We start from the raw sequence: 23468 nt of genomic DNA, 5'->3' as shown, positions 1-23468 counted from the left end.
GTGCATGGAAAACCGTTCATTCCCGTTGACATGAAACATCTTAATCAGTACAGACAGACAGACAGTCAGTCAGCCTACTCCCTCAGCACACAGAACTTTATATCCGTCTGTTCTCTCTCATCCCTCACCTGCTGCTCATCTTCTTCCATAACATAGCTTTTATTGTGTCTTGTGTAACCATATTTTTTTTCTTATGTGACATGTTACGGCTCCCTATCCGGGCAAGAATTGATTTTAAAATTCTTTTAACTGTCTATAAAGCAATAAATGGTTCCGCTCCAAATTACATCACAGCGCTTCTCGGTCCTTATACTCTGTCAAGATGTCTCTAGTCGTCTCCAGTCGGTGAATAAGGATTCAGTTATCACACCCCCAAAAAGTGGAAATCCCTCCCTCACAATATTAGAAGCCCCTCAAACGTCAGTATACTTTCAAAGGCATTGCGTTTTGCACTCTCTTACCCATAGGCCAGTTTCCAATCTGTTTATATCTGTGCATTATACTACTCTGTTTATTTATATTTTTATATTCTTGTATTCTGCTTTCATTATTTTTTTGTATTTATGTTGTGAAGCACATTGGTTGTCTCACAGGAATTGTGCTACATAAATAAAGCATCTTCTTCTTTTTTTCTTAGCGTATTTGATTTCCTGCAGACAAATTCTGCCTTTTGCAAACAGTGAAGTATTTTCTTATTTTCTGTTCTTTTTCTATCTGTGTAATGCAATATGGACCAATTGCATCTCGCAATACAATATGGACCAAGAGACCTCTACGCCACAAATAATCAAGGCAGTGCTGAGATGGGGGGGGGGGTCCAAGTTATGCACATTTTTTTCTTCGCCTGCATTAATTCACATCAAAACTATGCAGCATTAACCGTAAGCGGCTCCTTCCTGCAGCCTCTTCGTCTAGATTTATCCTTGTAAAGTAAAACATAACTCATCAAACACCAGATTAATCTAATTTCCCTGCTCGTTCATTTCTCTCAGGTCCTTTTACACCTAAAAAACAAAATAAATGTGTCCAGCAGCAGCTCTGGCAATCAGACCCGACACCCTCCGCCGGCAGACAGCCGTAGAGCAGTGTCATTACAAGGGGGCCAGACGGTGGGTCTATTTTTAGCTCTGGTCCTTCGACTCGCGATGGGTTTGAGTGTGTGGAGGTTGGCAACCTGGTGGCCATGTCATTAACACCCTCTTGCTTCCATTAAATGACAGCCCCTGCAGACCCCGCCAAGCCAACCTCATAGATATAACTATTATGGATCTACCCCGTGCATTCATGTGTGTGTGTGTGTGTGTGTGTGTGTGTGTGTGTGTCGGTCACAGTGCACTGTTCCCTCTCTGAATTTATCAGTCACAGTTCACAAAAACTCACAGAGCTACAGTACAGAAGAAGAGAGGTGTTGGACTCATCGAGAGACGGTGAATGAGAAAGTGACGCTGAGTTAAACTCGTCACAGAAACGTTGGCATCAATTTATACAAGTAGGCAACTAAACATGTGACAGTCCAGACAGGCACGACTGTTATAAAAGCAGCATGTATGGGTGGATGTGGGAAGTAATGTAAAGAAAATCCATTATTAAGATCCTATGTATACAGTATTAGTCAGGCACTACTGAGGGAAGTGAAGTCAGACTTGTTTTCATCATAAATGCAACAAAATCTACATATTTTTGCCAAATAAATATATTTTTCCACAGAGATCAGACCCCCCATTATTTTCCTCTTTGTCACTTTAAAAGATTAAACACTGTATTTTATCACTTTTTCTCACTGTTTTTTTTTTTTTAACATTTACCAAATCCAGTGGATTACATTTGCAGTATCACAAACCTTCCTTCTGTTATAGGCTCATTGTATAGAATATATTATCAGTCCAGCCCAGACAGTAACACTTTTTTTTTTCCTTTTTTTTTTTTATTCCTCAGGCACTGAGCTGCAGCACATTTGGTTTAAAATAAAATAATGAATACGACATTAAAGTGCCAAGTCTCTGCTTTAATTTAAGCAGGGTTACATCAATTTAGAGAGAACTACTGTGTGGGAGATACAGACCCCCCTTCTTTCTTTTTCTTAAACAAGAGTGCCCAAATTACAAGGGTTCAAAAGTAATTGGAGGCTCGGCTGCTTGAGTGTGTTTCTTGGGGAAACTGCAGTGCAACAGCCTTAGTTTGTGCAGAAGAAGAGCTCAGAGATGATTGAGAGCTGCCATTTAGACTGCGGGTGGAGGACACGTCCGTCACTGTGAGGGGTAAACATCTGACTGTGCAGGAGCAGGAAGAGGCAATCGTCCATCAGAGAGATATCAATCAACAGCTGGGTGGTTTTTCTTTTGTTGTTAAAGGTTCAGTGTGTAATAATTGTCAAGGTTTATTGGCAAAATCTGAATTAACTACCCAGGGATATATTTGTATCAGTGTATAATCGCTATAAAATAAGCTTTGTTTGGTTTTCGTACTTTTATAATTATTCTTTTATAGCAAGGGTCTTGCTTTAGAGAGTGTCGCCATCTTGCGCCGCCATGTTTGTACGGCAGCCCGAACAGAAAAATTCTAGCCAGACAGAGAGCACGTTTCACTAGTTTCACTTTCATAAATAAACCAAAGAAAAAGAAGTACGAAATGGCAGACATATCGTAAAATGGTTTAGATCTTCACCTCATGCTCCTTTTGGCCTCGGAGGCCACCGTCACCTTGCCGACAGGAGGAGTGAGTGCAAGCGAGCGAGTGAGTGAACACTGCAAACTAGAATCTGAACGCTAGATATCACAGTATTCCCCCCATTTTACACACTGGACCTTTAAAGGGATAGTTCACCCTAGAATGATATTTCGCTCATTATCTACTCACCCTCATGTGGACTAAGGGCTGGAAGAAGTTTCAGAGTCCTCCGTCCCTTCTCTGAGTTACAGGGGGTCTCAGCGTAGCAGTGCCTGTCCATATAACGGTTGCAAAGGGACACCAGAGCTCTTCGTAAAAAAACACACACAAAAAAACATCCAAATACCTCCATGCTGCTCGTATGTAATGTCCGTCTTGTGCTGAAGCCCCAAATTGCGTAATTGTCCCGAAAAAAATTAAATAAGTCTATATTTTAAGCTTGTTTGTAGCGGAAGCTTCTCGAAGCTCCTCTTCCTGGTCCGTCCAAATCTCGCGTGATTTGCGCCGGCGTCAGTGCGGTTACTGCGAATCACGCGAGATTTGGACGGACCAGGAAGAGGAGCTTTGAGAAGCTTCCGCTACAAACAAGCTTAAAATATAGACTTATTTAATTTTTTTCGGGACAATTACGCAATTTGGGGCTTCAGCACAAGACGGACATTACATACGAGCAGCATGGAGGTATTTGGATGTTTTTTTGTGTGTGTTTTTTTACGAAGAGCTCTGGTGTCCCTTTACAACCGTTATATGGACATGCACTGCTACGCTGAGACCCCCTGTAACTCAGAGAAGGGACGGTGGACTCTGAAACTTCTTCCAGCCCTTAGTCCACATGAGGGTGAGTAGATAATGAGCGAAATATCATTCTAGGGTGAACTATCCCTTTAAGAAACACAGACAGAGCCTCTAACATCAGCTACAGGTTTCTGAGGAGCAGTTATGAAGCTCGGAGCGGGCTGCTGCACCGCCGCCATCTTGGAGAATAGGTGTAAAACATGGTGGTGCCAATGGGAGCAGAACAACATACAACATACCCTGGTTTCAAACAGACACGGCTGAATCCCACTTAATGAAGACCAGACTAGACGATACAGCGTCTGGTCTAAAGGTCAAAGACTTCAGACTTCTTTATGTGCTGAATAAAATATACAGCATATCTCACATTAAGACTTGTCACTTCATCCTGTATTGATACAACCATCCTTAAATCAAAGCCGAGACTCACTCACAGTCACTTTCATGTAGAAGCTATTGATCCAGTTCAAACTGAATGAGCTGAGATTTAGAGCCTGAAGAATAAGACACGTGTAACTTTTCAAACATTTATAATCCAGACTGAAAAGAGCAAAAACTTAAATCAATCAAATCTGAATTATGTGTCACCACAGTTAATATCATAATACTGTGTAGTTATTGTGTTTGTGGTTTGCTGTGGACAGAGGACACACCACTGATTCACTTCATTGATTCATTTCTTGAAGCATTAATCCATTCACCATTATTAGGTTAAGTTGCGTAATATGAGTTTGATGACTTAACTGAATATTGGTCTCAGTGTGTGTGTGTGTGTGTGTGTGAGATACAGTAGCACTTACACCACACTGCGCACTGCATAATCACAAATTAACAGAGACTTCTCTCCCTGCTGTGTCCCCACTTCACCACGGTAATGAGCCAATTAGAGACACCTCAAGAAGTCCAGGAGTGATCAGCTAGGAGGGGGTCCAGGGACGAGGGGGGGGGGGGGGGCTCAGATATGATGACATTAACACACACACACACACATCATTCCCTACTGTACGTCCAAACCTAAACCTGCATCACTCTGTGCTCATTCTTCATAAGCAATTGCAATACAACCAACACAAACACAAATATCATTAATATCATGAGTTATTGATTGATTGTTTATAATAGTATTATTATTATTTTTATAAGGTATATTTAAGATTAGTGTCAACCAAAATGGAGGACAAACAGAGCAGATAAAGAAATATAAAATATGATATATGGAGTACTTCCCTACATCGGTCGTCACCTATCACATTCACTATAAACATCCTATAGATACAGGAAGTTTATAACAAATACGGAAACCAAAAGTAAAATAATGTAATGCAAGAATATATAGATTATCATTTTTCATATACGATGTTGCAACCAGATATGTTACCAATATATTCAATCTAAGAAAATACAGAATTGACATAATGTAAGTTTATTAAAACAGCCAATATGTATGGCTAATATACAGTATATTTAAAAAATCTGTATTCTTATATATACTTTTACATTACATCTAAAATTTGACTCATGATGATGATGATATGATGATATCAACATATAATGACAGGCTTTGAGATGGATATACAGTTAATAGTAACATCAGATATAATTGTAAATGCTAGAAATATGTTTTTCAACCTTGAGGTCGGGACCCCACGTGGGGTCACCTGGAATTCATGTGTGGTGTTTTAAATTATGATTAAAACACCACACATAATCTTAAACAACTGTATTCTATACTTTCACTTTCTTGAACATAAATCAAGTTCAAATAAAATGCAGCATATAAAAATATCTGAGCTGGAGCATCTTGATTGACGGCTGGTCACCAGAAACTTATGATGTCAAAATGGAGTCATGAGCCAAAACAGGGTGGGAACCACTGCACTATATCAATATTGTTCCACTTTCTAATATCTCTAATACGTGCTTTTATCTTATACATATACATATGTCATATATGTGTAACATTTGTGCATAAAAACCTGGAAATTTAAATGATTCATCCGTCTTTGTCATCAGATACATAATCAGTTTCCTTGAACCCAAACCAAAGAACAAGTCTGAGTTGAGATGAGCGATGACAGACCAGGAAGAGAGTAGCTTTATCATGATAGAGAGGGAATGAGAAGAAGGAGGAAGTGAAGTCCATGTCCCACGTGAGTCACAGTGCAACACACACACACACACACACACACACAGAGGCATAAACACACATACACAGGAGAGGAGAGAAAAAGCAGCAGATGGCCCAGAGGATTATTTCCTCTCTATCCCCACCCCCCTCTCTTCCCAGACGGGCCGCTGAAGCTTTACTTGTGTCCCTGTCATTCCAACACAGTGAGCCGCTGTACCGACTGACCCGCTCTGTCCTCACCTACTGTCCTTACCTACGGCATCTGGTGGCCTTAATAAATAAAAAATAAAATAAAATAAAAGCTTTCAGATATGACCGAGTCCCTCCCTGCTCTCTCCACAGTCCACCTGCGTGTGTTCGCCCCTCATTACCGCAGGTATCGTTTTGATCTAGTGCAGTTTCTCCACAGTATAGCCCTGCTGACATTCAGCAAATGATGCAATACACCGTTGCACTACATGTATGCATTTATTCCACTGCTAATTGCCATCCAGAAATAGCTGAGTGTGGGTACCGACCTCCTCCCACCCTCTCCCGCCTGCAGCCACCATGCAGGGGGCTTTGAGGGCCCGGCTTCCACACAACAAGGAACAAGGAAGGACCGGGAGGGGAAATGCGGTTGTACTTTACGAAAAGTACACACCGCAGCTCTGAGGAAACGAGGATGCTGCTCTTCTGGTTCGTCTGCATTTCCCCCTCAGTGACTTTTTTTAATCAGCGAGCGAGTGAGGGAGCATCTGCCACGTCCGGGGGAGGAAAAGACTTTAACTCTGGCTTAGGGGTCAGAGAATGTTTTGTCAGTGGTCAGGACGACGAGGGAGTTACCATGAACAATTTTCAATTTTCATGTCATGTCATGTCATAGGTTTGGAAAGGAAACACTTGTCTGCCATCCACCACATTATTATCAACGCTTAAATAAAAGTCTGAAGCAAACTTCAAGTGTTGTCAAACTTTTTCGGTAGTCGCCGTACAGACGAGGCAAAAACATGGAAACCCCCAAAAGTACAGTTAACATTCGGTTTATCAAATCAAGGGAAAACCACATGCCAGTGTTATCACTTGATCAATCTAAATGTTCTCTCACAACCACCATGAATGAACTGTCTGATTCTGTGCAATTTAAACATCCAATAATAAAGACATAATAACAATATATCATCACTTCATTTGCAGACAGTTTCCTATTAAACCATTAACTTTAATATTTTAGTCCAGTGTTCAGTCTTTTTATTCCAAATAGTAATTCAAAGTCTCTCTTGATAAACTGGAGGCAAGGTGTACAAACGTCCTTGGTCATACTGTCTTCTACATCACCTCGCTGATGTATCCCAGAATGCATTTCTTACAAAACGGCAGCGACAGTGGCTACTGGCAGGGATGAAAGCTGTTACACTTTTTACTAATAACACAGTTTATATGTCTTTTGTTGGAGTTTTAACATTTTTTTTTATTTCACAACGTTTCAGTTTTTGGTTGTTTATAGAAGCAACAGCTGTTTTTAAATCTGGTGCAATGATTTCTGGGATATCAGAGGAGTAACAGTAGCAGAAGCCTTCGCCTCATGGCCTGCCATCTCATTTTGAAAAGCTGCAATGCATCATGGGGCATATCAGTAGCTATGTCCAGTATGTCTTACTCAGAAACTCTTGCATCCAGGTTTTTCTCACATATAAAAAATCCTCACACTAAGCAGCATGAACACATTATGTACTCATTTTAATGGTTCAGGATACATCCGTCATGGTTTGGGCTAAAATACAGCGAACATTTAAGCTCATCTTTGTTGTCACGGTTACAGCAGCTAATAACACGGTTACATTTATAGATCATAAAAACAACATAAACAGCTACGTCTACATCTTTACACTACGTCACTGTGCTTCTCCATTTGCTCCGATCACAATCACCATGGATACACCTGACGTCACCTGACAATATCAATAACACAGCTACAGGCTCCTTTTAGCTCTGGTTTTGGTCTCCACCAGCTCCAGAGAGAAAAATTAGGCTGTTTGTCGCCTTTTTTAGGAGTTTTTAGGGGAAGATTCCCATGCAGCATCTTCTTATCAAGACAAATGCTACAAAATCTATTGCTATAAAGTTGAGGTGGCTTCATCCAGCTCAAGCTCTACATGTCAAAAATCCAATGAACACGACCCAACTCTGCTCTGAGACGCTCTGAAGGTTTTTACGGTTCCAAGTGAACACGAGCCTCAGTCTCCATCAATCTCTGTGGCAGCTATCAAACAAAATGATGGTCTTTTTTCAAATATATATATATATATGTTTCCACTTGGCTGAGTCCACTGCGACCCAGCTGTGCTTTACATCTCTCCACCTTCTCATCCCTCCTCAGTCTGTAATAGAGGAGAGTCTGGGTGGCGGTGGCGGCGCTCACTCGCAACCCCCCCAGAGACGAGAAGTGGTCAGAAACCATCAGTGAGAAACAATACACCGGGGGGCTGAGAGTCGGAGATAGGCAGACAATAGTTTGATGATGGTGTGAAAATCAATCATCAGTGTCTGTGTGTGAAAGAAGAGCAATTTGTAATCTGGAGAGGAGCCAAAGTGTTAAATAAACTGGTGGAGCTTCTACTTTAACTAAACCGTCTGTCTGTCTGTCTGACTGTCTGCACACAGAAACTACAAAACTACAAACCACAGCTTCCTGCTTCACCTCAGGAGTCTTGCTCGTGGGCACCTCGGCAGGAGAAACCAGCAAAACCAACAGCATTCAACATACTCACTACACTAAGCACTGCTGTTTATCCCTGAACCGATCTACAGGAACATCCACTCAGTAATATTCATTCAGGATTAACCTCTTAAAGACTAAATTAGTTGGTTTATACCTTTATTCTAAAACTTTGATATTCAGCTTTTCATTAAAAATCTCTCAGCTGGGCTTTAGATTCTCCTGTGAGCTTCTAGTTTCCACAGGTCAGCATTATGTGTATTACTATATATTAATGTTTCAACGTATTGCAGCCCCTTTTGTTCCAGGTTTTTCAAATTAAAGCATAAAAAGAGGGAAGGCTGACCACGTTTCAAGTCAGTATTAAAAAGAGAGAGAACAGTCAATGAGTTGCTGTAATTATTCCTGAGACGTTTCTTCCTAATTTGCTTCCTGTATGACTGCAACTGGAAGATATCCACTTGACTCAGGCAGGCTGCTGCAGCCCCGTAATAACTTCAAATAAACTTCTTAATCTATGAAACAGAAGATTTTCATTCTGGAAAACATGCTTGTGATGTTTATCTGGAAACATGATTGTCATTTTAAGGGAGACTAAAAATTAAATGATCAAAACAACTCTATTTTTAAGCCTTGGACTCACTCACTCACTGGCTCTTTTTTTCCAGACTGATCACTCTGAAGTGTCACAGCCAAAAAAAAAACATTTATTCACCGGACGACATCCCAGTCCAGCTTCATACACAACCTCTTCAGCTCCAGTATTTTATTGTTTTTGTTGTAAATGACTCTCTGTTGTGTCCCAGCTGCTATGTTTAGTCCAGAAACAATAAACTGACTGATAGGTTGCAACATTTTACATTTTTTAATTGAAATTTGTACTTAAATCTACTTCAATTTCTGGTAACTTATCAGCCGACACACATGAAAATATGATTCATCTATTGGCGGCGACTATCAGCTCGGATATAAGCATGGCTGATCTATCAGTCTGAGGCTGTGAATGTTGTTTTTTCTTTTTACTCCTGACTGACACTCTGATATAACGACATGCATCGATCTAACCCCTGCAGAAATACCATATACAGTATAACATCCATGTCACCTACACCTTCACACATCCCATATTTGATGGTAAACATGTTTACCATAAATATCCTAAGTAAATGTGCATATATTATGAAATCTGTGATTCATTTCTATATAAAATGTTCAGACGTATACTGTATGTTAATGATATATATCTAATGTCTATATGAGAAAGTATCAAAAACAACACAAATATATAATAATCTATATGCTGGTGTATGTTTTTAAACTATGTTCATCTCCCTATTGTGGGGAAAGTGGTGTCAGACCTTTGTAATCCACTGTGTATGATATCAACATATCCCGACAGGCTTTGGGATGGATATAATTACATAACACATGTCCACAATATGAACATGCATTCGTATAGACATACGATATGTCAGTGTATGAAATCCCTCCAATTTCTAATAAATCCCATATGTGCAAATATGGGAATTCAATAGGGTACATGTAGCTGTGCGTGTGCAATCAAATAGCCTACACACACACACACACACACACACACACACACACACACACACACACACACACACACACACACACACACACACACACACACACACACACACACACACACACACACACACAGGTAAAAGTCTTTGTTTATAACTGGACAAGTTATCTAGAGAGACACAAACTAATAAAGTGTATTGATTTTATGGATTTACACTAATTAACAGGATCATTGTTCTCATCAGCTCAGCTGCATAAGTAAAGTGTTGGAATGAGGCTAATCGATATATAGGCATTTCAATATATAGACTAGCCTATCAAATAAATATGTCCCTGTGGATCCAAGTCCAACCTGCTTAAAGTTTTTTTTTTTCTTATCTCCTCGGTGTGCAGCTCATGTATGAAGTCAATATCGCACATATATCCAGGATTAACTTCAAATCACTCACTTCCATTTGATCGCACTCACTTTTCATCAATATTCAACCTGTTTCTGTGTTATCAATATAGTCTAAATATCTTGTAAAGTGGACGAGCTGCGGCTCTCCGGTGAGACCTTACCTCTGACACACAGCAGGGACATCGCAGCGGGATTTTGTGCAACAGTTCCTCCAAAGCCGATGAGCCCTCTCAGTGAGTTTGCAGCCCAGTTGCCTGTTGCACATCAGTCACTTCTTTTCCTTCTCCTCCTCCTCCTCTTCTTCTTTTTCCTCCTACAACACGTCGCTCACTTTCCGCTTCATCGCATCGGTTCGTACGGAACAAGTGGGCAGATGTGCGCGCCAGGTGGGCGATCCTGGCGGGGGGAGAGGGGGAGGGTCCTGAGGGCTTCAGGGGGATGACTGACTGACTGTCACTGTCACCGGCAACAGACCGACCAACTACTAGCCGACGACCGGTGGAGCGGGGCGGCTCTTGTGCTGCGTTCAAGGACTGAGGTGAACGTCGGAAATTGGACCGATCGGCGCGCACGGATACAAACGAGCGTCGACATGGTTGGAGCTTCAACGCCGCCTCGTGTGGCGGATGTTGTATCGTCGACTAAGGAAAACCTCATGTCACTGAGACAATCAATACTTTCTTTAAAAGATAATTGATCAATAACAAGGTGTTTGTTTAAATGCACAGTGATAGGGTAAAGTTGTTCTGTTTTTGTTTAAGCTACCTGTTCCTGAACGTAGGCTATCCCATACAGGTGGTGGACGATCTGCCATTTTGATTTGATTCAGACACAGGTGCATCTTGGGAAATTATTTAGGCTACTAGTATTTCTAAGTTTGTCTCTTTCAGCAGACTTTTTTCTTTTCTTTTTTTTAGAATCAAATAGACACTGTTAAACTTATGGTTAGCCTACTTCTATGACCTAAATATTTGCTAATAGCTACATTAAAAAAACAATAATCTGGGGACTAACTAAAACTTCACCAAGCTTTCATTTAAATCTTCTTTTTTTTCCTAATATTTTGGATTTAGGCTATATTGAAAAATAAAAGATTTCCACCACAAACAATAAAGATAGCTTAAAAAAGACAGGAAAGTCATGTTTTAAGCACTAGGCCTACTTTTGATTTTAGATGTCATCTGTGCCACATGAAACCTGGAGGTGCAAGAGGTCAGACAGAAACATGGCCTGTCATCGTAAAGCCACCATCATGGTGTCCAGAGTGTGCAGTAGCCTACAGGCAATAAGTTCTGATAAAGGTGCAACTGGATATCAAACTTAGACCACAGACACCAACCCCCATGTGAAATTGTATTAATCACACAAAATATATTGATTGGTGTGAGCTTGAATTGCTTTTCATCAGCAACATGGGCTACTTCTTCTATGAGTGCATGATAAAAAAAAAAAAAATTATTAATGTTAAAAAAGTGAGACCACCAGAGAAACCCATTTCCTGAGGTCAGGGGTCATAGCCTCATGAGTTCACTGGCAACAGTAGTTAATGGAGACAACGCAGGTTCTGTGAGAAACAGTTAACAGACAAAGAAATGATTTCTGGATTGCACACACTACGTATCATGTTTGCAAGATTTGCATAACTCTTAATCACCTTGTGAAAAAACATAACTCTCAGTAAAGGCAGCACCAGGATTATTGAGTTGAAAGTACATCAAGGACTTGAAGCTGGTGTGAAGTTTCTGGCAGCGCCCTAACAAGTTTGTAACATGATACATTATAACCTGAACTCTATTTCCTTGTGTAGCTCATGCCACCACTCATACGTATCTGTTGCTGAACAACATGTGGTGATTAAGAGTTTTGCTTTTTTTAAAAACCCACAATGTTTAATGAACCATTTTAGTGTAGTAAGGAAGAGTGTTAAGTGTAACCCTGCGAGGTTCAGTAGGTTATGGTCCCTGACATCTGCATGTGGACATTCTTTGACTGTTTGCATTTGGCGTTGCTCGAAGCACATTTAGTTACTTTAAGCTTTTGAAATCCTAATTTGTTTACACCCCTGTCCACTGGCTAGCAGTCTCCTTCCCCTTAATCACTTAAACACTACACTTACCTAGCTGGAGCCGTAGCCAAAGCCTCTTTTACGTCCACAACTGAGATGGGCTCCACTTATTCTTAGTGGAGAGAAGGAGCAGAGAGAAAATAAACAAATAAAGTATCAACTTTGAAACTGTAAAAGTCAGGATTTTAAAGTTATGTAAACTCACCATGGTGATTTGGTCTAAAAGTTGGGAACTATGGGCTGAGGCCTGGGCTTGTAGTTGGAAACTTGGAGCTGGGGCAAAGGCCTTGGCTGGTGGTGAGGAACTATGCGGCTGAAAGTATATGAGTGTCTTTTAGAGGTAGCGCCTAAATGCAAAAGAACAGCAGAAACAACCTGGAGACAGAGAGTTATTCTGTAATTTTGCATAAATTGCATTTATCCACTTTACATGACAGTCCAGCATCAAACAACAGTAGGTGGACAGTTGAACATACTGTCATAGATCAGAATAATAGTTTGATGCCTGTCATAAGATATTCCTATTTAAAAGGACATTGGTATAAATCTTACAAAGGAGCCTTTAAACTGGGTGATTTTTATTCAGCAGTTGTAGAACAAATGCAAAGCGGAAGAAGAAAAGTGAATATTTGATTTATATTCATCAGATGACAAGAAACACGAATATAAACAGGGCTGCTGCATAGGGGAGAAAGGTGATGACATGCAATTCTAGGAACACAAAACCCCCCACCCATATTTACATACAACCCTGACTAATTATAGCTGCATCAACGTTAGTATGGACAGTGTGGCTTCAGGGCATGGGCCTTCGCACCGGCCCCAATCTCCCTGAGAGCGACGATGAGTGTGGCCTCGGGATCAGTCCATCTGTGTTCGTTATCACACGGACATTTAACACTGTCATAACAGGGGGTGGGGGCCCACTTCAGTATTATTTCAGGGGCCCCAGAATTCCTAGCAACGGCCCTGCCTTTAAATGAAGGCTAATGTTGTTTCATATGTTCTGTTCTCACTTAACAAGTTGTGCATGTCATCCTCCGCTGTTGTGTCCATAACTGGTTTACAATGCCCCCAAGTGGCAGAAGACAGTTGTTGCGGGTTGAACACACGTTACATCAGCCTTGAATGGTGACAATGTAATCGCATAATCATGCAAAATGTGTGAAAAATATTTTAAAAAATAAAATAAAAAATACAAAAGTTAAATTTCAAACAGAAAATGCAAAGGCAATACAAATCAATCAATGCATTAAGATCAGTGCCAGTAATAAAGCCTGGTTACTAAATTGATGGATTGGAAGCATGTGAAATTAATGGGGCTTCATTTTGAAATTATTATTTAAAACAACAGCCAGTCCACATCTGCTTATATTACACCTTGGCCCAGATCTAGCAGGCCCCAAAGTACCTTGGCGTACGACAGGACGCTGTCTTAAAGACAACATATCGAGGGAGTGAGGGCCAAAGTAACATCAAGGGTCTCCTTATTCGCTGCCTTGGCACGACCTGGGGTGCCTCTGCCAAGGTACTGCGTATCTCTACCCAAGTCCTCGTCTTCTCTGTAGCCGAGTACTGCGCCCCAGCCTGGAGCAGAAGCCCAAGAAGTCCAAGAAGGTTGATGCGGTCACTAACAACGGCCTTCGTATTATAACAGGCTGCCTGAAACCCACCCCCGTGTTCTGCATGAGGAGACCCTGAGGAAGACCCAGGACACGCTAGAGTGACTATGTCACTCGGTCGGCCCGCAAACGCCTTGGGATCTTCCCGGAAGAGTTGGAGGAAGAGTCTGGAGAGAGGGAAGTCTGGGTGTCCCTGCTCAGACTGCTGCCCCCGTGACCCGGACCCGGATAAGAGGAAGGAAATGGATGGATGGATGTTCACTAACTGAACAGTAGAGAGGATCATCAGAAGACCCAGAACCAGAACCAGAACCAGGACCTGGACCAGACCCAGAACCAGAACCAGAACCAGAACCAGAACCAGAACCAGAACCAGAACCAGAACCAGACCCAGAACATGAACATGAACATGAACATGAACATGAACATGAACATGAACCAGAGCCAGAACCAAGCTGATCTGTCCAACCTGTCTGCAGGGACACTGCAGGTCTGTCCTTTCACCGATGCTTTTTAATATACATCTATGAGCTACTGGAGACAACATCCAGACGGTATGGGTATGGAGACGACCTCGCTATCATGATACAACAACCAACGTGGAGGGCGGTGGAAGAGGGTCTGAACCAGGACATGGTCTCACTGGCGCCTGCAGCTCAGCACTGGGAAGACGGTGTCGGCAGCGTTCCACCTCAATAACAGGGAAGCCAACAGGGAGCTGGAGGTCTTCACAGACAACAAACGTTTGGAGTTCCAGCAGGCCCCAAAGTACCTCAGCGTACGCCTGGACAGAACGCTGTCCTACAGACAACACATCGAGGAAGTGAGGGCCAAAGTAACATCAAGGGTCTCGCTTATTCGCCGCCTTGGCACGACTCTGCCAAGGTACTGCGTATCTCTACCCAAGTCCTCGTCTTCTCTGTAGCCGAGTACTGCGCCCCAGCCTGGAGCAGAAGCCCAAGAAGTCCAAGAAGGTTGATGCGGTCACTAACAACGCCCTTCGTATTATAACAGGCTGCCTGAAACCCACCCCGTGCCAGTCCTAGCAGGAATAGCCCCAGCTGGTTTACGGCGAGAGGCTGCCACCCTCGCCCAGGAACACCACTGGCACATGCTGCACAACACCACGACTAGGACAGCGCCCCCATGCAGGCTCAAGTCCTGCCACCCTTACAACAGGACAGCACAAGCGATGCTCAGTTCTATCCCAGGGGAACTGTCTACAAAAGCATGGCTGGCAGCGGCCTGGAAGCGGGAATGGGAGTTGGCAGGACACACACGCTCACACCAGTATATCCAGAACCCTAGAGATGGAGGGCGTGGAAGAGTGTCTGAACCAGTGTTCGAAACCTCATACTTTCCTACTACTCATACTAACTCTGACGTCATTTTGAGTATGCGAATGCGTAGCCGTAGTAGTCGGTTTGAGTATGCAAGAAGTTCCCGGATGGCATACTAGATTCGCCAGAATGTTGAGTAAGGAGCTTGCTACTCACACTCAAATTACCCAAGATGCAATGTTTAATTGGATCACTGCATGATACATGTACAGTACAGTATATGAATTTCAAAATATGATTTTTTTTTTGTTTATTTTAGTCACAAATGTGCGGTTTCTCCATCCTTTTTACAAAGCAGCATAATGGACTTCTCCTACTGACACAAACAGCTGTAAATATCAAAGTGTAACAAGTAAATATTTATTCATATTTGACTTTTGATGATGACCTCATTTTAAATGCTCAATTTCAAGGTGAGCAGATTCAATACATTTGTCTCTAAACCCATCTCTAATGCATCTCTGGGGCATTGAGTTTCTGGAAAATGTAAGTAAAATTCCCTACTCAACCACAGAATGATTTGAGGGTCCCACTGTGCATCTAACAAAAATCTAACAAAATCACAGTTATTTCTTCACTTAAGAATGTGTACCTTCATAATGTACTGTTAGATAAGTGCAACAACATGTTTTGACCACTAGATGGAGCTCAGCCTACACAGGGAACAAATAGATCATTTCAATGTCTAAATCCCATTTATGTATTTATCCTGGACCCAGCGTAGGCCCTGCCACCTGTACCACAACATTTAATTTGTATTAACCTGTGATTTGAAATCCCATTTATTCCTGGAAAGCCATTGCACCACAGTGGAGACCAGCTCAAAGTAATGAGGGCGTTAGCATCTCTCTCTGGAGGAGATTGAATCCGCCCCACTTGCCCCAAAGAGAAAACTAAAGCAACACAACAGCAGCCTGTAGGAGCAGATGTCCTCCTCCAGGACACTACAGAAGAGTAGAGCCTCAAAGCTTGAGTTAAATGGCCTGTATTGTGAAATAATAAAATAAAAAAAATAATTCTTGATAGGTTAATTCTATCCTCTAATCGATATTAGCTGGTTTTGTCTCCAGCCATGCTGAAGGATAATACAACAGTATGACTGAGACTTTATTTGTTGGTTTTATTATCCTCAATACTGTTGTAAAACCCGGCGTTCAATAATCTTCAATAATCTGTTATACCGCTGGTTCTGTAGCCTTCACTGCTGCAGTGATGGTACAGTTTCCCCACAGGGAACATAAAGGTTTCATAAAATGAGACATTGTGCTCTTGGAAACTGCTGACGATCAGCAGGACTTATAGAGGGAGGGACACAGAACAGAGGAAACCCAGCGCTTCTGATGAGACAGGGCTAAGAGGAGGCAAAACACAGCCACAGGTGTGTGTGTGTGTGTGTGTGTGTGTGTGTGCGTGCATTGGCACTGCAGGAGCATTTCAAAATATATTGTTTGACAAACAACCTCACAGCCTCATGTGCATGTGTTTGGACTTTGTTATTAGGCCAGAGAACGTGCAGCGAACCCACCAACCCAGGTACAGGGAGAACATGCACAGAAAAGCTGCAAGCCTGAGGTTTGAACCCTGCACATTCCTGCTGAGAGGCAACATTACAGGCCTACTTAACTTGCTGGTCAAAATTGCAATGTTAAAAAGTAATACTACACCATAATTAATCTTTATCCATATATTTCTTTTTACTCCAGTTCAAGTTTGTGGCACATTTCACATTTCAAGCCATTCATACAGTTGATCTTACTTTTTCATACATTTTAAAATGCCAGCCTCAACTTGTGCAGCAAACAGCAATCTAGTTGTTGTTGCTCCTCTTCTTCTTCTCCTTATAGGCTAACAGTGCTGCACGACTGCAGAAAACATCATAATACGATACAAATTATTTTATCAATAGCCTAATTATTAATGTCTGACACCTACCATTTGCAGAATTAAAAAGCCTGATGGCTGTAGGTACGAAGAACTTCTATATGAATGATTGAATGAATGAATGAATATTTATTTTCCCATATGGGATTACAAGACACATTTACTGACAAAAACAGTCATTCCTGTTGGTATTATCTTCCACACAATTGCAAGTCATGACACATAAATAAATAATTTATGATTACTTTCAGTAGCCTAGGCTATATTGCTCTTTGTCTCATTGCCCAGGCCTTTTCAAGAAATCAAGAAAATGCAAATATTTTCAACTGAAAAAGATGTTTTAGCTTCTCAGCATCGTCCAACCACACAAAATTCGTTATTTAGATCTACCTTACTAAACAGTTTTTGTCTTATGAAGTCATAGAAAGGACGGCATCTACCATCTTCATCTCTCCACCACCTCCAAGTGCCACAGTACATAGATATATATACGTATCTATGGCCACAGTAGGCCTATGTTTAGTCTGTATCCTAGCAACAACTTAATGTAGAACATCACATGGAACTTCAGCGGTGGCCATGGATGGGATGTAGACAAGTAGGCTATTGTGATGATATGTACAAATGTCAATTTTCTGAGTTTCTTCACCAATATGTCCAGCTCATCTCTCTTGTTGGTCACAGAGTTGACTGACGGCAGAATCTGCACTTCAAGCCTTTAACCTTTGCACCAGCAGGACGGCAACCAACACCCCTGGCATCCTCCAGACCTGCTCTGTTTTTCAATGAAAGAAGCATCCTCTCCCCACAGAAGTTATCCATCACAAAATACAACAAAAACAAAGCAAAGGTTGAGTGAAAACTCAGGGCTACCAGACTTTGCAGCTAAGAGGCCTACCCTTATAGCCTATGTTATTGCATATGGAACGAGGGGAATGATGTCCCACATACTATTACCATGGGCTATTTATTTATTGTTTTTTATTTATTCTATTGTCAAAGCACTAATTTTTACTATTTTATGTCTTGCTGTTGAATGATGTTGTTTATTGTGCAGCTGAGCAACTGAATTTCCTTGGGATAAATAAAGTATCTATCTATCTATCTATCTATCTATCTATCTATCTATCTATCTATCTATCTATCTATCTATCTATCTATCTATCTATCATTTAAAAAACAAATCATTGAAATATCATTTTATTGTATCAATTTAATCTGTTTCTTTTCTTTTTCTATCCCTTTTTATTCTTTTTTTATCTTTACTTTTTAAAAATTCTCATTAGGCTACGTTTTTCTTAGCTAACCGTAAATCACTATTCTGCACTATTCTGAATAGAATAGAATAGAATAGAAGAATAGAAGTTAAAAAAAATCATTTTATTTTGATTTTATTTCATTTTATTTCATTTTGTTTTATTATTTTCCCTGCGGAGGTGAAAGGTGTAATGGGTGGCAGCCAGGCAGGCAGCCGTCCTATCCCACCCGCGGGTTAGATAATCCAGTCCGGGGACCAGCAGGCAGCGGGCGGTGACCTCAGGCTGACGTACTCGGCCCTGCCCATCCTGCGATGCTCCGCCGCCGCCGCTGTCTGTCCGCCCCGCAGTGTCTCTCCCTCTCTCTCTCAGTACACGGAGAGACAACAATATTCCCACAACACGTCGAGGACTAGCAGCAGCAGCCCACCAGCAGCACCAGCAGCTCTGTTATCCAGCAGCAGCAGCAGCAGCAGCTACCGACACATGCTCTCCGTCGACGACAGACCAGCTGCCGACCACCTGCGACAAGGTGAGTGAGTCAACGTGTCGGTTTTGTTTGCTCGGTTGGAGACGAACCAACGGTTCCGTTTAGCGGCGGCATCGCGACCGACGCAGCCTGAAAAACGATGCCTGTCTCGGTCATGGTGGCCGCCGGTGGCCGCCCGGGGATGGCAGCCTCGGTTTTCAACTGGTATTTTTTAATACAACGTTTATTTTTCTATACAACATTTATTTCCGAGGTGGTGGCGTGATGTTTTTATTTTTATTTATTTTTTTATCGCAGTGGCACAAAGGCAGGGCAGGCAGCGGAGGGGAGCTAACGGTAACGGACGGTAACGGGAACAGTAACGTTAACGGGCACAGCATCGGTGTTTCGCCGGGGTTTTAACGGTCGTGTGGACTTTGGGTTTGATAAACAGTAGAAAGGGACATTTTTATGTTCATTAAGACACCGAACCGAACCGGGTTGGCTCGACATTTGTCACATTAGCGGCCTGTACCCCCCCTGTCTCCTGTAATCACCATATTGATCCTTCATTACTGATACAACAGCGGCACAACAACCACTGTGAAGCTCGATGGAGTCACTTCCGCTTTGACTCTACAAAATAAAAGCTTCCATAGCAGCTGGAAACAGTAATCGAATAGAATATATGAATAGCAAACAAATAGAAATAAGGAATAGAGAAGTAACAGTCGAAACTTATTAAAAAACAAACAAACATTGATATTGTAAAACATATATTGACTGTGTCTGGAACAGTAGCAATCCTTTTAAATAGCTAGTTGCTGTCTATGCAACAGCTCATAGGCTACAGAGTCAAATGTAAAGAAAGTCAAGCAATCCGAAGCAATTTAAATCATCATTTAGGTTGTAAGAAATATAGAAAAACCTATAAGAGTGATGATTTTGTAATATTATTTTGTATTGTATCAACATTTCACAAGTGAGATTTTCTTTTTACATGTTTCTCATAACCTACAAACTCAGGAAGTATAATCCGAATCAGTCCATATTTGTATTTACAAATCAAACATTTTGGACACACTGCATGATTTTTTATTTCACCAGCATTTTTCCAAGAGATTGTTGTTGCTCTTCTTCAGGACGTTATTGATTTTTGTCCTAATGCACACACAGGCTTTTATTTTGAAGGCTGCCTGCCTGGACTTCCTCATGTTTTCTGGTATTTTCATGCCTTGTCTTGAGGTCCATTGCAACAATGTGGGAATGCAGTAATAGTCCAATGATAACCTTGGTCCAAGTGACAACATTAACCTGTAGATTTTAGCTAATATCAAATAATATAACTGTTAATTATTAATACGATTGTGTTTTGGTCCTGGGGGAACATCATTTGCATTTAGGGGTGTTTTTATGGGGCCTTGTTTGTTTCCTTTGATCTCTACTGCATCTTTACCTGACTTCTTCAGTTACTTACAAAAACAAATTGACATTGCTACAACTTATTATATATAGGTTAATGTAGTGGGTGGTCTTCTTACCTACATGACACTGTGCTAGTAGAGATTCAATATTGGGGTAGAAGTCTATGCATTATCTTCCTACTGTGTAATTTATTTGTCTTGTGCTCGGTCTCCAGGGCCCGCGTCACTTGTCATTTGTTTACACACCAAATTAGCCTGTCAACATTTTGCAACCTTGTGTGCATTGTAATTATCACCCAGTTCAGCATCGTAGAAGCTCTTGGACACAGATAGGGTGCATACTGTAGGAAAATAGTGTTTAATATGCTTGTTTTGCTATGTCAACAGTTATATTGCTCTTGACAGTATCATTACTCATACCAAAGTGTTTTTTTTTCTGTTTATCCACCTGGAATGCCTCAGGTATGTGGTTCTGAGACAGAACAGACAGACTGTAATGATTTCACCAAAGGGGTAAATTCTGCAAGCAAATATTACAAAGCCTGCTGCTGTGTAATGTTGTCAAATTCATATTCAAACCCTCTTTTCAGCTGCAATTCAGCAGAAAATAATTGAACTCACAGATTAAAGGCAGAAAGAGATCAAGAGAGATTTGAGAGTTTTCAAAATCAGCCGGCTTAGAGCAACTGAATATTATTATCACCTCTTATCAACACAGCACATCATTTTGATTTAGCAAATTGTTCAGTGAAAAGATATGAAAAATACGTATTGCAAGTGATCAGATTTCCAGTTAGAATCTTTTTTTCAACATTGTCTTTACTGATTTTCTTTTTCATTAAACATTACAGCCCTTGAGCTGCCACAATGTACAAGAATATGAACATAAATACCAGATCAGTATACTACAGAGTATGTCTACCATGACACGGAGGAAGAAAATATAAATTGTAGAATGAATAGATGGATAGATAACATAATACATGATATTATTAAGACCAAAAACAGAAGAGCAGAATTACAGCAACAAAAGACAAGATATATGAAACAAGGTTATCGACATCCGCCCTTGTATATCTGTTAAACTAATTAGTTCCATCTTAATCCACCCAAAGTAGCAGAGCATCACAACTGAGGATATAAACACAGTGAATGTTTGCGTGTTTGCATGAACTTTAAAATCCACAGCAGCAGTCTCCAAGCACACTCAAGCTCACGATGACATTACAAGTTCAAAACCTCAGCACATGTGGTCATACACAATATTCGCAGCAGTCACATCTGACTCAGTGTGTCAGGCGACGTCAGGCCGGCTCCGAGTGCTCAGCTGCTCCTCCCCATCTTGGAATGTGTCTCTCATTGTGTTATGTAATCGAGGCCCTGCGGAGGCCGGATGTGCATAGTTTCTCTTTGTGTTAACGCGTGTAGTGATTTAATCTGTCGCGTGAATATCTCTAAGATTTGTTTGGGAAAAGCACTGTATGCAGATACCATGCAGATCCCATTGAGTGTTATCTAGTTTCCCCAAATAGCTGTACTCGAAGGGGGGGGGGGGTGAAAGAGTGACAGCGAAATGCTTTAGTTGGCTTGTTTTGAAGGTTGTCCAGTGTTGAGGGATTGCATTTCAACAACATAATTATTTCTGAGAACTTTTCAAGGCCTGCCAACATCCCAAAAGCCTTTTTATTTGGCCATTGTCTGTATTATTGATGAACAAAATAGAAAAAGAAGAGCACCACACAACTTGTGCTTGTTTAATAACTTGAAGCTTGGAACATCCAATTCTCACGGAGGCTATTAACGCTATAAATATCTACAGCTTTGACCTCACTTAATTGAGTTTATTTAGAGGCAGAAAAAAACATCTGAAGTTAACGATAAATGCTATCAAGTGTGTTTCAAAGATAGACTTTTAATGACCAGAACGTTCCTGGATCGACTCATTTAGTCGCCCATGAGCAAGGCTTTTAATCTCCCAACAGCTCCTGTGTTTAAACCAACACGTCTCATGCTGCGGGAACAGAGCACAAATCCACACAAATTTTCTGTTGTTAAAAGCTTGTCTGCACAGAGAAAGTCATGTGCAAAAACAATAAGCCTATTGTTGTTCACACACAGACTTTTATATAAAATGGGCTTTGATGTGCAGGTACAGAGGATTCAAAGGGGTTTGAAAAAAAAAAACCACTCGAACCTCGTGTGGACTCAGCCAGTCAAAGAAACCATTGAGCTTTTTGCAGCCAGCTGAGAGCACATGTATCCTGCACTGGCCTCCACTTGAACCACCTTGTGATGCTGATCCGGGTTTTGGTTAAAGTGGCGTCAGGGCTGAAGGAGTCCCTCAGGGAACTGAACTGGGCCCTCTTGTGTTTTCAGTACAGTGTTTTGTTTTGTATGGTGTAGACAGTTGGGCAAAAGTAACAAAAGTACATTTATTCTAAATTTAAATGAATAAAAAAACTGCTGTCCTAGTTTTCCACAAGTCAAATATTGTTTTTGTTTCACCAACAGCCCAAGCAAAACCCAAAGAGATGTAGTTCAATAAACAGCAAGGAAAGAATTTAGTCTTAGATCGTTGTACTTCTTAGTACTTTCATAGTTGATAATCACCTCAATTACTGGACTTACTGTTTCAAATCTAGAAATACGGTGCCTTTGTTTTGGGACATTTATTCAACAGTTGTAGTTAGTGGTGACTTTGCAGATTCTGAGTCAGTAGCCTAATGGTTATTTTATAAAATGTGATGCATTGCTATTGAGTATGTAACACGACATATGTAGATTTAAAAAAATTCTACATTTACTTGATGTAAGAAAAACATCTTAACATTTCTTAAATTGATACAATTGACAAGAAACATTCAGCTTGATGTTTAGGATTAAACTTAAAGCAGAAGTAAGCGATTCGGTCGTTTTGGCTAACTTCCTGTCAGCCGATGGAGTTAGCAGTCCCCGCCCTCGTCCCTACGTCACCACATGCACGCACATCCCTTGGCTGCACACACAGAGAGGACCACCCCTTTATGCCGTTCTCTCTCCTCATTGGATAAAGGTAGTAGGATACGAGGAAAGTTTTCTCCTCAGCTTACAGCAGAGCAGAGTGACTGACAGACCCGTGTTTCGGACCAAACACTCTATATAAATGATTGCTGTCGGAAGATATAACTATTTAAGACTT

General features: G+C 41.2%; 1 protein-coding gene across 1 annotated transcript in view; it reads right to left on the bottom strand.

Moving 5' to 3' along the window:
* Window positions 1-10829, bottom strand: part of LOC146981013 (protein unc-13 homolog B-like) — a 188879-nt gene extending 178050 nt beyond the window's left edge. The window contains exon 1 of the mRNA XM_085785933.1: window positions 10395-10829. Within this exon, the coding sequence (XP_085642059.1) occupies window positions 10395-10416 (22 nt within the window). The 5' untranslated portion in view covers window positions 10417-10829. The remainder of the gene's footprint in view (window positions 1-10394) is intronic.
* Between the last annotated feature and the right edge of the window lie 12639 nt (window positions 10830-23468).

The sequence above is a fragment of the Trachurus japonicus genome, chromosome 9 (assembly GCF_045865225.1).
Source record: "Trachurus japonicus isolate A0001 chromosome 9, Traja_1.0".
In the NCBI taxonomy this organism is placed as follows: Eukaryota; Metazoa; Chordata; class Actinopteri; order Carangiformes; family Carangidae; genus Trachurus; species Trachurus japonicus.
The sequence above is the reverse complement of the archived record's forward strand: the minus strand, read 5'-3'. Positions and strand labels throughout refer to the sequence as shown.